The 12,648-nt window shown below is 43.1% G+C and overlaps 1 protein-coding gene across 3 annotated transcripts in view; it reads left to right on the top strand.

The window, feature by feature from the left end:
- NCF2 (neutrophil cytosolic factor 2) overlaps positions 1-12,648 on the top strand; it is a 45,807-nt gene that overhangs the window by 19,568 nt on the left and 13,591 nt on the right. For 2 of the 3 annotated variants that reach the window (XR_006356404.1, XM_044004522.1), the window contains exons 3-7: positions 2,399-2,507; positions 6,570-6,704; positions 7,727-7,834; positions 9,434-9,493; positions 12,245-12,288. Coding sequence is in view for 2 of the 3 variants with exons in the window: in XM_044004522.1 (XP_043860457.1) it covers positions 2,399-2,507; positions 6,570-6,704; positions 7,727-7,834; positions 9,434-9,493; positions 12,245-12,288 (456 nt within the window). In the remaining variant the exon portion in view is untranslated. The remainder of the gene's footprint in view (positions 1-2,398; positions 2,508-6,569; positions 6,705-7,726; positions 7,835-9,433; positions 9,494-12,244; positions 12,289-12,648) is intronic. The other variant, XM_044004523.1, reaches the window with a different exon arrangement.

The following is a 12,648-nucleotide window of genomic DNA, read 5'->3' as shown; positions in this document are numbered from 1 at the left end:
TAAAGCTCAGCTCGATGTTATGACTCCAGTCACTGTAGCACAATAAACTCAATAAACTGTCTTCCCTTCAGGATATCAAGGAACAAAGACACAGCCATACTAACTGTAAGTGAACTATCAGGGTTATTGAATAGCATACATACCACAGAGACGTGCCCATGCCTAAAGGCTACAAGAAGACATAGGCACATCCCCTTCACTGCCAACACCTGGGCCCCCATTGTTGACAGTCCTGTGGAAATGAAACTGCAGGCTCCAGGAGGGAGTCTACCTAGATAACAGCCCCCACCAGCTGAAAAGGGAGTTGGATGCCTCAATATAAGGACAGGCCTTTGAATGCTGCAGTCATGAGCAGGTCAGATGAGACTAGACCCAGGGGTTGGTGGGATTCCTTGGGAGTCAGGGGCTACTGCTTTCTTCACCAGCCACCCTGGCTGTCTCTACCTGCACATTCTTCTTCCTCACTCCAGATGAGGGATCCTGACCTAGTCAGCCTGCATCCCTGACCTTAATTCAATTATGATGATAATAATAAGTGAGACTCTCCCCATCCCTCAAGTCATAGAAAGCCACGCCCTAACACAGAAGCGAAAAGATTTCCTCCTTCTAGAGGACATATACAAGAGGATAGGAACAAGCCAAGAGTCAAGTAGATTACAGAAACCTTGTTAGAAAGGCAATGATGGTTGGTTGGCTGGTCGGTTGGTTTTTGTAGAGAAAACATAAGACGGCTTCACAAGTGGAGAAGTGAGTGGGTTCAAGCCAAGGGAAAAAGCCCTGGGAAGGAGAGGCTGTCTTTGCAGCTTCGGTGTGCTGTCAGAGAGACTGAGTGTGGGTGCCCACAGCTTTGGAGCTAAATCAGGCTGTGACATTTCTTGCTTGGCAAGGAGGCTCACTCTGACTCAGCTCTTTGTCTCAGAGGACTGAGAAGGACAGAAAGTGTAGGGGAAGAGGGTGGGGAGGGGAGAAAGCAGCTACCCCTTGACTTTACAGGGAGAGGAGCCGCCAGTCTGCTTCTGTGCATAGGAGACAAAGTCAGGGCTAAAGGAAAGGTGGAAGTGTTTGTGCTGACAGAGGAAGAGAGACTGACCTTGTGGTAACTTGAGACAGAAGAACAGCTTGAGGGGAAAGGAAGGAGAGAGCCATATGGGGGTTGGGGGGTGGTGTTGTATAGCACTGCCACTCAGCTTTGGTGAATAGGCCAGTCCAGAGCCAAGAAATGGGACGGTTTCCACTCTCTGCACATCAGTGAGAATGACATCGAGAAGGACACTCCCCTTGAGTCCATGTCTGTTGGATCCAGTTCATATATATATTCAATGTTGGAGGGGCAGCTATGACATAATGGACATAGAGAAGAGAGAAGGGAATAAACATTTATTGTGCCTACTATGTGCCAGGCAGGGTACTAGGTACTTTTTTACAAATATTGATCTCATTTGTTGATCACAATTGTTTGTCTTTTGCTCTCAAAGAGGACCATGACATCGGGGTGATGTCATGACTTGCATTGAATTGGATTTAAATGAGGGAGGGCTGTGCAAATTCATCAGCCTTACTCTCTCCTCCAGAGCCAGGCAATTGGAGTTAACTGACTTGCCCAGGGTCACACAACTACTAAGTGTCTGAGGTAAGATTTGAACTCAGGTCCTCCTGACTCCAGGGCCAGTGCTCTATCCACTGCACCAGCTAGCTGCCTTTAATCCTCACAATAACCCTGGGAAGAAAGTGCTATTATTATCACCATATTACAGATGAGGAAACTGAGGCAAACTGAGGTTTGCCCAGGGTCAGGCATCTAGTAAGTGTCTGAGGTCATATTTGAACTCTGGTCTTCTTAAGTCAGGGAAACATGGGTTCAAGTCTGGCCTTTGGCACATACTGGCTGAATGGCCAGTCGCTTAACCTGTTAGTGTCTCAGGTAACTCTATGACTATAAATGTGAGGCAGGTGCTAATCTACCTTGGTAGAAGGGATTTTGACACTAAGAATTTACTGTTATTTTTCAATCATTTCAGTTGTGTCTGATTCTTCATGCCCTCATCCAGGGTTTCCTTGGCAGAGATACTGGACCTGTTTGCCATTTCCTTCTTCAGTTCATTTTACAGATGAGGAAAATGAGGCAAAAATGGTTGTGACTTGCCCAGGGTCACATGGCTAGTCATTGTCTGAGGTTAGATTTGAACTCAGGTCCTCTTCACACCAGGCACACTTCTCTATCCACTGCACCACCTAGCTGTCCCTAGGGATTGACTAGACCAATGAAAATAATAAAGGGTGTGTGTGTGTGTGTGTGTGTGTGTGTGTGTGTGTGTGTGTGTGTGTGTGAAAGAGAGAGGAGAGCATTCAGGAAAGTACAATGCCTTGAATTTGCTGACTAACCTTCTCTGCCCTGCAGATATGACTCAGCTCTTCAAGACCTGAAAGAGGCATTGACTCAGCTCCGAGGGAACCAGCTGATAGATTACAAGATCCTGGGGCTGCAGTTCAAGCTGTTTGCCTGTGAGGTGAGGAAGCCAGCAAAGGAAAGGGACTGAAACTGAGGGCTAACAGCTATCTGGACCTCATTAGGGATCCCCCTTGTCTCTCTCAGACAACCCCAGCTGCAGTTTCTCCACAAAGAAGAAAACTGGTTAAACACCACATAACTACCTAAGTAATCTTCTAGACCAGGGCTTCTTAAACTTCTTCCACTTACAACCCATTTTCACCCAAGAAATTTTCCCAGGGGGTATATAGGTATATAAGAGAGGTATATATAACCTTTTACTATTGCCAGATTTTTCACAACCCCCACATTTAGTTACTAAGGGGTTGCAACCCACATCTAGGTTCTAGAGCACAACTCTGCTCCAGACACTCCTTTGCTCAAGAGTTTTCATTGGCAAAAAAAAAAATTTTTTAAAAGAAAAAGAAAAAGGGGGCAGCTAGGTGGCACAGTGGATAAAGCACCGGCCCTGGAGTCAGGAGTACCTGAGTTCAAATCCAACCTCAGACACTTGACACCTACTAGCTGTGTGACCCTGGGCAAGTCACTTAACCCCAATTGCCCTGCAAAAAAAATAAAAAGAGTTTTCATTGGCTATCTTTGGCCCCTAGACAAGAAAACAAAAAATAAAAAGGGAATATGAGACAGGCAGGTGACACAGTAGATAGAGCACGGAGCCTGTAGTCAGGAAGACCCAAGCTCAAATCCAACCCCAGACATGACACAGCTAATCATGGCTGGAGTCAGGATTTGAACTCAGATCTCTATACTCCAGGGCAGCTGGGTGGCACTGTGGGTAGAGCAAGGAACCTGTAGTCAGGAAGACCTGAATTCAAATGTGGTCTTTTACTAGCTGTGCGACCCTGGGCAAGTACTGTTTGCCTCAGTTTCCTCATGTATATAATGAGCTGGAGAAGTAAATGGCAAAACCACTCCAGTATCTTTGCCAAGAAAATCCCAAATGGGGTCAGGAAGAGTTGGAAACCACTAAACAATAACAGCAAACTCAACACTCTAAGTCTAGTTTTGTTGGGATTTCTTTCCCATCCAAGTCAGATGTTGTTCTATAATGATAGCCCACAGCCACAACCGCGTATCTCCCTTGTGTATCCAAATGCATACCGTTGGTCAGAAGGATCCACGTAGATCACTTGGCATAAACCCTTTTGCCCCGCTTCTGAGAGCACTCGAAGCACATGCTTTATGAACAGTCACATTGTCCTCATTCATGAAGGATATGTCATCATGATTTTCAGGAATTGCTAAATGGTTTTGCTTCCCTATGATCATGTACTTCCTTCAACCCCCTCATCATTATGACACATCAATCGCTTTGGTAAAGACGGTAAGTCTCCAAGAGACAGTATAGTACAATGAAGAGAACCCTGGATATGGAATCAAAAGAACTGGGTTCAAATTCTGGCTCTACTTATAACCTGAGTGACCTTGGGCAAGTTAATGAACCTCTCTGGTCCTCAGCTTTCTTGTCCATAAAATGAGAGGGTGAAATGAGTTCATCGCTAAAGTCCTTTCCAGTTCTCTCTAAATGATCCTATGATCTTTATTTAGAAGAATCTCTAAGAAAAGCTTTTCCCTTTGTTTCCTAGGCATGAGAAACTGACTTTTCTCATGTCTGATTCTAACCAGGACTAAAAATAGATTCTCAGTATCCTTCAGGAGTAGCCTGAGCCCCCTGGGGATGTGTGTTTTGGACTCGGGCTCTGCTGCTGGAGCTGGGAAGCTCCCTTCACCACCCCATGGCCAAGGAGACCTGATTTATTAGCTGGAATCAGCAGCTTTGGGAAGGATCAGGCTAAGATGGCAACAAAATTGAATGCCACGGAAATGCTATTCCACTGGTTTGGAGAGGACAACCAAATGGGATCTAATTTCTTAAGCCCTAAATTCTCCTTCCTCCACGTGCATAGAGTAAAGGCTGGTCCCAGTGATTCCACTGAATTATGAGTCAGGTCAGGGGAAGGCAGCTGCTCCCTGGAGATGGCAGAAGTGGATCTTGCACAAGAGTTCAGAACTCTCCATCACCCCTGCCCCTACATCACCCCAGACTTGGCCTGGAGCTCTGCCATAGTAACTGTCCTATTATTCCACAGGCATTTGCACAGAGGCAGCCAGCAGCCCAGGAGTGGAAACTCACCAAGTCCTGGGACCTGCCATGGCAGAGAGACAATGTTGACCTTGCAGGAGCTTGAGGCACTTTGCCGACTTATTTTCGTGTGCGCTCTCACCAGTCCTGTGAAGTCAAGGGTGTCCAAAGAGCCTGACTCTTAGTTATAAATCAGAGGGCTGAGAGGCAGAGAGAGTGTTTGGGCCAGGAATAAAAACTCTTTGACTCTTAGGAAGGTGGGGTGGGGTGAAGGGCTGGCTTGTAAAAGAGGGATTTGACTCAGCCAGACTCTTGGGCCCCAAAGGCTGGAAGAACCAGAAGCAATGGGTTGAAGTTGCCCTTCTAGGCCAGTTTAGGCTTGATCTCAGTAAACAACATCCCAACAATTCAAGATGCACCGAAGTGGAGAGGTGGTAGGTTTTCCTTTTATAGAGATCTTCAAGCAGAGAGTGGGTAATCAGTTGTTGGTATGTTAACTAACAGGTTGGTGCAGCTAGGTGGCAAGGTGGATAGAGTACCATTCCTGGAGTCAGGAAGACCTGAGTTCAGATCTAGCCTCGGATACTTATAATCTGTGTGATCCTAAACAAGTCACTTAAACTTCTGCCTCAGTTTCCCCATCTACAAAATGGAGATAATAACAGCACCTCCCTCCCAGGGCAGTTGTGAAGATCAAATTAGATAAAAGTTGTAAAACGCTTTGCATAGTGCCTGGCATACAGTAAGTGCTTTATAAATGTTGTTTATTGTTGTTGTTATGTCATAATGGGAATTCCTTTTCGTGGAATAAGTATGGAAAAGTAGTCTGAAACCAGATCATGAAATGCTTTAAATGCTGAGCAGCCTGGAATTCTAGGGTTCCAGACATGGAAGGCACTACCAACTCCCTATTGCACAAAACCCCTCAAAAACATCCCCACCAAGTAGTTAGTCAGCCTGTTTTGATGAGAGATGTGGAAATGAAAGATTGATGAGACCTGGGGTGGTGGAGGAATGGGAACAAGAATGAGATGATGGAAAGGGCGAAGAGGACTAAGGCTTCCAGCCATGGGGATGATCTTAGAACCAGGTCACCAAGTCTGAGGCAGCTGCTATTTATTCCCTTCCATTATATTCATTTAGTTGGGGCAGAGTCAGGACTGTTGAAAAGGCTTTGGGCTGGGCCTGGGCCTGGGCCTGGGTCTGGATTTGGACTTGGGCAATTGTCTTTCACTTTTAACTTGCCATCCACATGAATGGCCCAAATCAGTAATGATGAAAATAGAAGTAGGGAAGGCAATAGACCAAAAGACAATGGAGCCTTCTGAAGCCAAACATATGCCTAATGTAAAATAGGGCAAGAGTAAGATCCAGAACCCAGCCAGGATCCCTATCCTAGTAGTTTCCACAATCTTTTGTACTGGTAGGTTTTCCAGACATTGTACGTACAGACCTGCCCTACCCTAGTGCCAGGATGCTAATCAGAGCCCACTGGATAGGGAAAATCTGGAACAAGGTTGGTCACTAGGACCTTCAGCTTCCTCTCAGCATCCTTTTAATGAGATGTATCATTAAGAAGATTCTTTTGCTTTCCTGCATATCAGACTTGCCTGTCCTGTATCTTTGGATTAACATACACCCTGGTGATAGGATCTCTACACACTTCTGTCCTCCCTTTTGGAATTATGACCCTGGTCTTCAAGATGACTCTGCTCATTTCTGGATAGTGATGTTGTCCCTCCCAAGATCTGGAACAAGTGACCTCCATGGTCTCGAGTGCTGTACTGAGGGGGACAGGTGACCCAGTAACTCGGTCTTTGCCCCAGTGGAGGCCAAAATTCCATAATGGGATGCGCTCATCCTTTTTTAACAACATGGGCTATTTTCTGTTTCTTGATCTGGGCAAAATTCCTGCTTCTCCAATTCCTATGTCTAAAGTCCTCTCAGTCTTAATGGAGACACTTAATGGTTTTCTAGGTGTTATATAACATCGCTTTCATCCATGCCAAGAAAGAGGAATGGAAGAAAGCTGAGGAGCACTTGGCTCTGGCCATGAGCATGAAGACAGAAGCCAGACACTCCAAAATTGACAAAGCTATGGAAGCCATTTGGGTACGGTTCCCTCTGGGCAAGGGTGACCATGAGGTTTTCAATAAATCCTCCATTTAAGAGGCAGGGACCAGTCCTGTGATTTTTTTATTGACATAGCCCACACCCTAGAGAAGAAACTATCTACCAGTGTAGGTTGGTACATGTTCTACAACTTATGGACTTAGGCAATTGCCAGGGGGTGCTGAGACATTAAGTGATTTGTCCTGGGTCATGTGTTAGAGATAAGACTTAAACCTTGGTCTTCTTGATTCTGAGACCAACTATCTCACAGTTCATGAAAGGGTGAGAAATCCATAGCACTTTGCTATTATCTCCAGATTTAGGAAGAAAATCTTGGATCTTTGAAAAAGTCAATCTTTGGAGCAAGTTCTCTCTGATTGCTTCCATAACAGTTTAATAAAATGGTGGGGCGGAGGGGGGGGGACAGCTAGGTAGTGCAGTGGATAAAGCACCAGCTCTGGATTCAGAAGGACCTGAGTTCAAAACCTGCCTCAGACACCTGACACTTATTAACTGTGTGACCCTGGGCAAGTCACTTAACCCTCATTGTCCTGCAAAAAATAATAATAATAATAAAATAAAATAAAATTGTTGTTGAGAGTAGGGGGGTTTTCAGATCTGGGTGGAGAGGAAAGGTGTTGGAACTTGAAGTAAGGCTATTTGGCTGTTGGGGGGGGCAGTGATGAGGTGGTGGTGGTAGAAATGACTCAGATTTGGGTTGATTGGGTTTAAAGATGAAATAAAAATCTAAATTGCATTTATAAGTCATCACCCTTAAGCCAATGTGTTTGGGGGAGAGTAGGGATTATTAAAGAGTGAAATCAATGTAAGTGTTGGGAGCAGATCTGAATGTCTGTGAGCTTTGGGGATAGAATTTGGCATTGAATCTCACCTGGGCTCTGCTTCTGCCTTTGAATGAGGGTGAGGACAATTTGTGGCCTTTCTACATCACTGAATCACACTGCAAAGAGAATCTCTGCCACCTGATCATGTAGGCATCTTATATGGTTTTTGTACCTCAGAAACAGAAGCTGTATGAGCCAGTGGTGATTCCTGTGGGGAAACTGTTTAGACCTAATGAGAAGCAGGTGGCTCAGCTGGCCAAGAAGGATTACTTGGGCAAGGCTACGGTAAGTGGGAATAAGGACTCTAGCATGGGTTTTCTGTAGCCTGAGATCACACAGAACAAGGTAGAACTGGCTTTTGGGGAACTAGGCATTTCCCCTGTAATCATCCTCCTGGGGTGGAAACTAAGGGATGGGTTGAGGAAAGATGTATTTATAGCAAAGAACCTCCATCTGAAAGGAGTGAGGGCTTATAAAATCACCGTATCAGAATTCCAGAGCCAGGATGGACCCTAGCACCTAGTTCCCAGGTTCCTTTTAGTTCTACCTCCCAGTATGAGCCTGGGAAAGAATCACATAAAGGGCACTGATAAGCTGGAGAGGGTCCAGAGGAGGGCAATCAGAATGGGAACATATCTTAAGTCCATGCCACATGAGGACTAGATGAAGGAATTGGGGCTCTTTAGCCTGGAGAAGCAAAGACTCAAAGGAGGTTTAAGAGCTGTCTTCTGATATGATAGCATGTGGAAGAGGGGATAGACTTGCTATGTTCAATCCCAGAGGGTAAAACTAGGAGTAGAGTCCAAGTTGTGAAGAAGCAAATTTAGACAGGAGAAAGAAAAGCCTTCAGTCCATTGGGTGAACCCCCTGAGAGGAACTTTTGTGAGAACATGGACAAGAGTAGCAAAAGATGGGTAGGCATGGGGTGGGTTGCTGGCTACATCATTAAATGGAACTTTGAGTTACTGAGTTCATGGATTGATTTGAGTGACTGAGTCACTCTTCCTGGTAATAATTAGTGGAATTGGTTACCTCATTAGATAGTGAGTTCCCTGTCATTTTGTATGTCTTCAAGAACAAGCTGGATGATTATTTGTTGGGTATATTGTAGTGGGAATTATTTTAGTGTGTTGGTTGGACTAGAAGGAACTGGAATCCCTCCAAGTCTGTGATTCTCTAAAAGTATGTACAAATTAATTACTTTCCATTAGATCCCATGACTATTTGACCAGCTAAGAGAAAGAAGAACAACCAGGGCTGTGGCTGAGTAATGACTGTGAATGCTTTTCTGAAATCCCTTTAACAAATATCCTGATAGTTTTGAATCCTCATCTCCTCAACCTTAGGGTTCCAATACTCCCTTAATTGGTAATGACCAAATCTGAACATGAAAATCCTTCTAAAACCAGCCCTTTCAGCTTCTCAAATCCTTTGAAATTTAGCCAGTGACCCTTTGGTCAGAAAACTTGCATTGCATAACTGGAAAGATCAAGAATTTCTGACGTTGGTAGATTTGACTGAATATTGATTGTTCTGATTTAGCTCTGAGCCCCGAATACCTACCTGTGCAGTTTTTCTAGATACCATGAGAAAAGGTAGTGCTAGGTCTCAAGGGGAACTTGTTTCTTTATCTACTGAAATATATATATAGAGAGAGAGACATATATATACATACATATATACATACATACATACATACATACATACATACATACATACATACATACAAATGTCTATGAGACCAGTGACCCAAATCCTTGGTATAAGAACTAAATACCCAGGGAAGCCATAAATGAGGATTAATCCAGGGCAAAGAAAAGGAAGTAAAAATGATGGGAAGGCAGGGATAGTGGAATCTTCATATATTCCCCTTTTCTGTTTCAGGTTGTAGCATCTGTGGTGGATCAAGACAGCTTCTCGGGATTTGCCCCTCTGCAACCCCAGGTGAAGTAGCCCTAACCTCTTTTAATTTGTAAACATGTGTTTGGTTGTCCAAAATGGGGGAGATTTCTCTGTTCAAAGCTCCCATAAGATGACTTCTTAATGTTTCTGGGCACTCTCTGATCTCCATAACCTTTAAATGTCACTTGACCTCCAAGGGAAGGCAGCATCTAAATTATTGGGGGGGGGGCAGGGCAATGAGGGTTAAGTGACTTGCTCAGGGTCACACAGCTAGTAAATGTCAAGTGTCTGAGACTAGATTTGAACTCAAGTCCTCCTGAATCCAGGGCTGGTGCTTTATCCAGTGCCCCAGTTAGCTGCCCCTCTAAATTCTTAATCTAGAATCTTTCTGAATCTGGAATTCACCACTCAAAAGAATCTCAGCTTTGCTTTTCTATGTCATCTATTTCTTGCCTCCCCCAAAAGCCATTTCCTATTATCTATTTTCTCTAGAAAATTAGCTTTTCCTTGGAGTCTCTTTTTTCCTAATCCCTTCTTCCCTGCCAAGGAGTGATTAAGGGAATATGTTGGATGCTTGGGATGGATTAAGTTCTGGAACTTCTTGATCTCATTCATTTATAAAGCACAGAAGACACTGTGCTGATTTTTTTTGTTTTTAATTAATTACTTTCATTTAACAAAAATTTACCTTTTATCCCTCCTACTATTCTACTCTCCCCACCATACCATAGAAAACAAAAATAAAATAAAATCCTTGTAATAAATATAATCAAGAAAATCAAATTCCTGCATTGATCATATTTTTTGTCTCAATCTCTATTCTGAATCTATCACTTCTCTGCCAGGAGGTGGATAACAGCCTGATCCATCCATGGTTGGTCACTATGTTGATCAGAGTTCATAAGTCTTTCAAGGTTGTTTTTCTTTACAATCTTGTTTTTATTACATACATTTTTCTCCTGGTTCTTGTGTGGTTTATTTAACAAGAACACACCCAGGGCTTCCAGGAAGAATAATTTCTATTCCCACTCATAGGTAAAATACAAGAGTTAATTGTAAACTGAATATTCCAAGAGTTTGGTTATGCATACCACTGTTGTGTGGGGAAGAGGCTTTAAATGGGAAATGATACAAGTTAAGTGAATATTAGGAGTGGGAAGACCCTCATTTGAAACCAGCAGAGGGATAACATCTGAATACATGATGATATGCAAATAGAAATACATACACATTGTGATCAAGCATATCTGTTTCTAGGGTTCACTCTACCATGGGAAATAACCAAATGCCTGATGGCCAGAGAAAGGAAGGGGAAAAGGGAGACAGTGAGAGGCTTTTTAATGTTTCTCTTTTTACAACCTGTAAATGAAGTGGAAGACAAGAGATACCCCACGGTTTAGTGGATGAAGTGTTTAACCGAGAATCATGAAGAACTGAGTTCAAATCCTACCTCTGACACTTAGTAGTTATGTGACTATGGGTATATGCCTTAACTTCTCTGACTTCGGTTTCCTCATTTGTAAAAAAATAGAGATAATAAAGAGCTGTGGTACCTACACCTCAAGTTTGCTGTCAGGATTAAAGATGATTCAATTAACTTGTCATGCAACCTAAGGCAATATGCAAATTTTTAGATTAAACAAATCGACAAGTGTTTAATAAACATCTAATATGGGCTCTAAAGAGCTACAACTTTTATTTTATTTTATTTTTATTTTATAAGGCCAAATAAGAATAAGGGAGGAACTCTTAAGAGGAGACTCAGAGAAAGATACCAGCTCAGACAAAGGGGCCAGCAGGCAGGAGGAGAAATTTACCTGGATCAGGATGTCAAGTGATATACAATGGGAAGATTGATTCTGCTTGGATCAGTCCAAGAACTGGTCATATTTAGCCTGGAAAAGAAAAGGCTCTGGGTTGGGGGGTGGGGGGATGTCCTGATAGCTAGCTTCAAATATTTGAAGGGCTGTAATGTGAAGGAGGAATTAGGCTTTTTCAGTTTGGTCCCAGAAGGCAGAACCAGGAACAGTGGGTAGAAATTTCAAAGAAGACAATTTAGGCTCCTTCCTGGCAATAAGAGATATCCCAAAGTGGAATGGGCCTAAAGGGGTGGTGGGTTCTCCCTCCTTAGATGTGCTCAAGCAGGGGCTGGATGACTACTTGCTGAGTATGTTTTAGTGGGGAGTCTGTTCGTGTATTGTTGGACTAGATGGGAGTCAAGTCTCCTCCAACTCTCAAATTCTGTGAATCTGTGACTCTTCTTTCCAAGAATTATCTTGAACACCCAGTCAGTAATGGCATAAGCTGATGTCTTCAGAACAAAACTCCTAGAAGTTGCCCCCAAAAGGGACAGAGGGTCACCAACAAAATAACATTTCTAGGGAATCATGTAAATCTGTGACAACTGAGTCATCTGGAACTTGGATTTGGTTTCAGTTTGGCTCTAGCCTTGGTTGAGCCTTTAGTAAAAGAAGTTTGTAGGAGGTAATGCTTCCCAGTGTATATTCAGAGTGCTATTTTCTCCCCTAAGGAATTTCCTGATCAAGTTAGAAATGCATTCTGTGGATTCCTGGGATTGGAAGAACACTTACATTATCATTAATAGTTTGCTCTCTTTTTTTTCTCTCCCTCTCTTCCTTCTCTTCTTTTTATCAAACTCTCAGAGTTGTTATGAGGGAAGCACTTTGTAAATTTTTATCAATGAATTTTTATTAATTTAAATCATTTTATTCCTTTGTCATTATTTTCCTTTCCTTTATTTATGATTATACCTTTTTCCTCAACTCTCAATAGACAGCTGAACCTCCCCCAAGACCCAAAACACCAGAAATCTTCAAGTAAGTACTAACACTAATACTTGAACAAAAAGAGAATACATCAGTTCAAAGTCCCAAAGTAGAACGTATACTGTATTGCTGGAGGCTAAAGATGATAACTCTGAGAACAATATTAAAACCAAATGGAATTCTGCTAGAGTTCAAACAGAGCTGTTACCATAAATTTTTATATCTGGAGTGGACACAGGAGATCTCAGTTGGGGTGTAACTACAGAAACCAGGGAAGAAGCACCCTCTAAATTTTAGCACCACAGGGGTAAAGCCCTAGCTGTTTTGCCTTAGGTATGACTCTGATCTTAGATCCAACTTTTTTTTTTCAAAGTATTTGTGGGAAGATTAGTCAAAATTCATAGCTAAGCA

The sequence above is a fragment of the Dromiciops gliroides genome, chromosome 4 (assembly GCF_019393635.1).
Source record: "Dromiciops gliroides isolate mDroGli1 chromosome 4, mDroGli1.pri, whole genome shotgun sequence".
NCBI lineage: Eukaryota > Metazoa > Chordata > Mammalia > Microbiotheria > Microbiotheriidae > Dromiciops > Dromiciops gliroides.
This window is presented reverse-complemented; position numbering and strand designations above follow the sequence as displayed.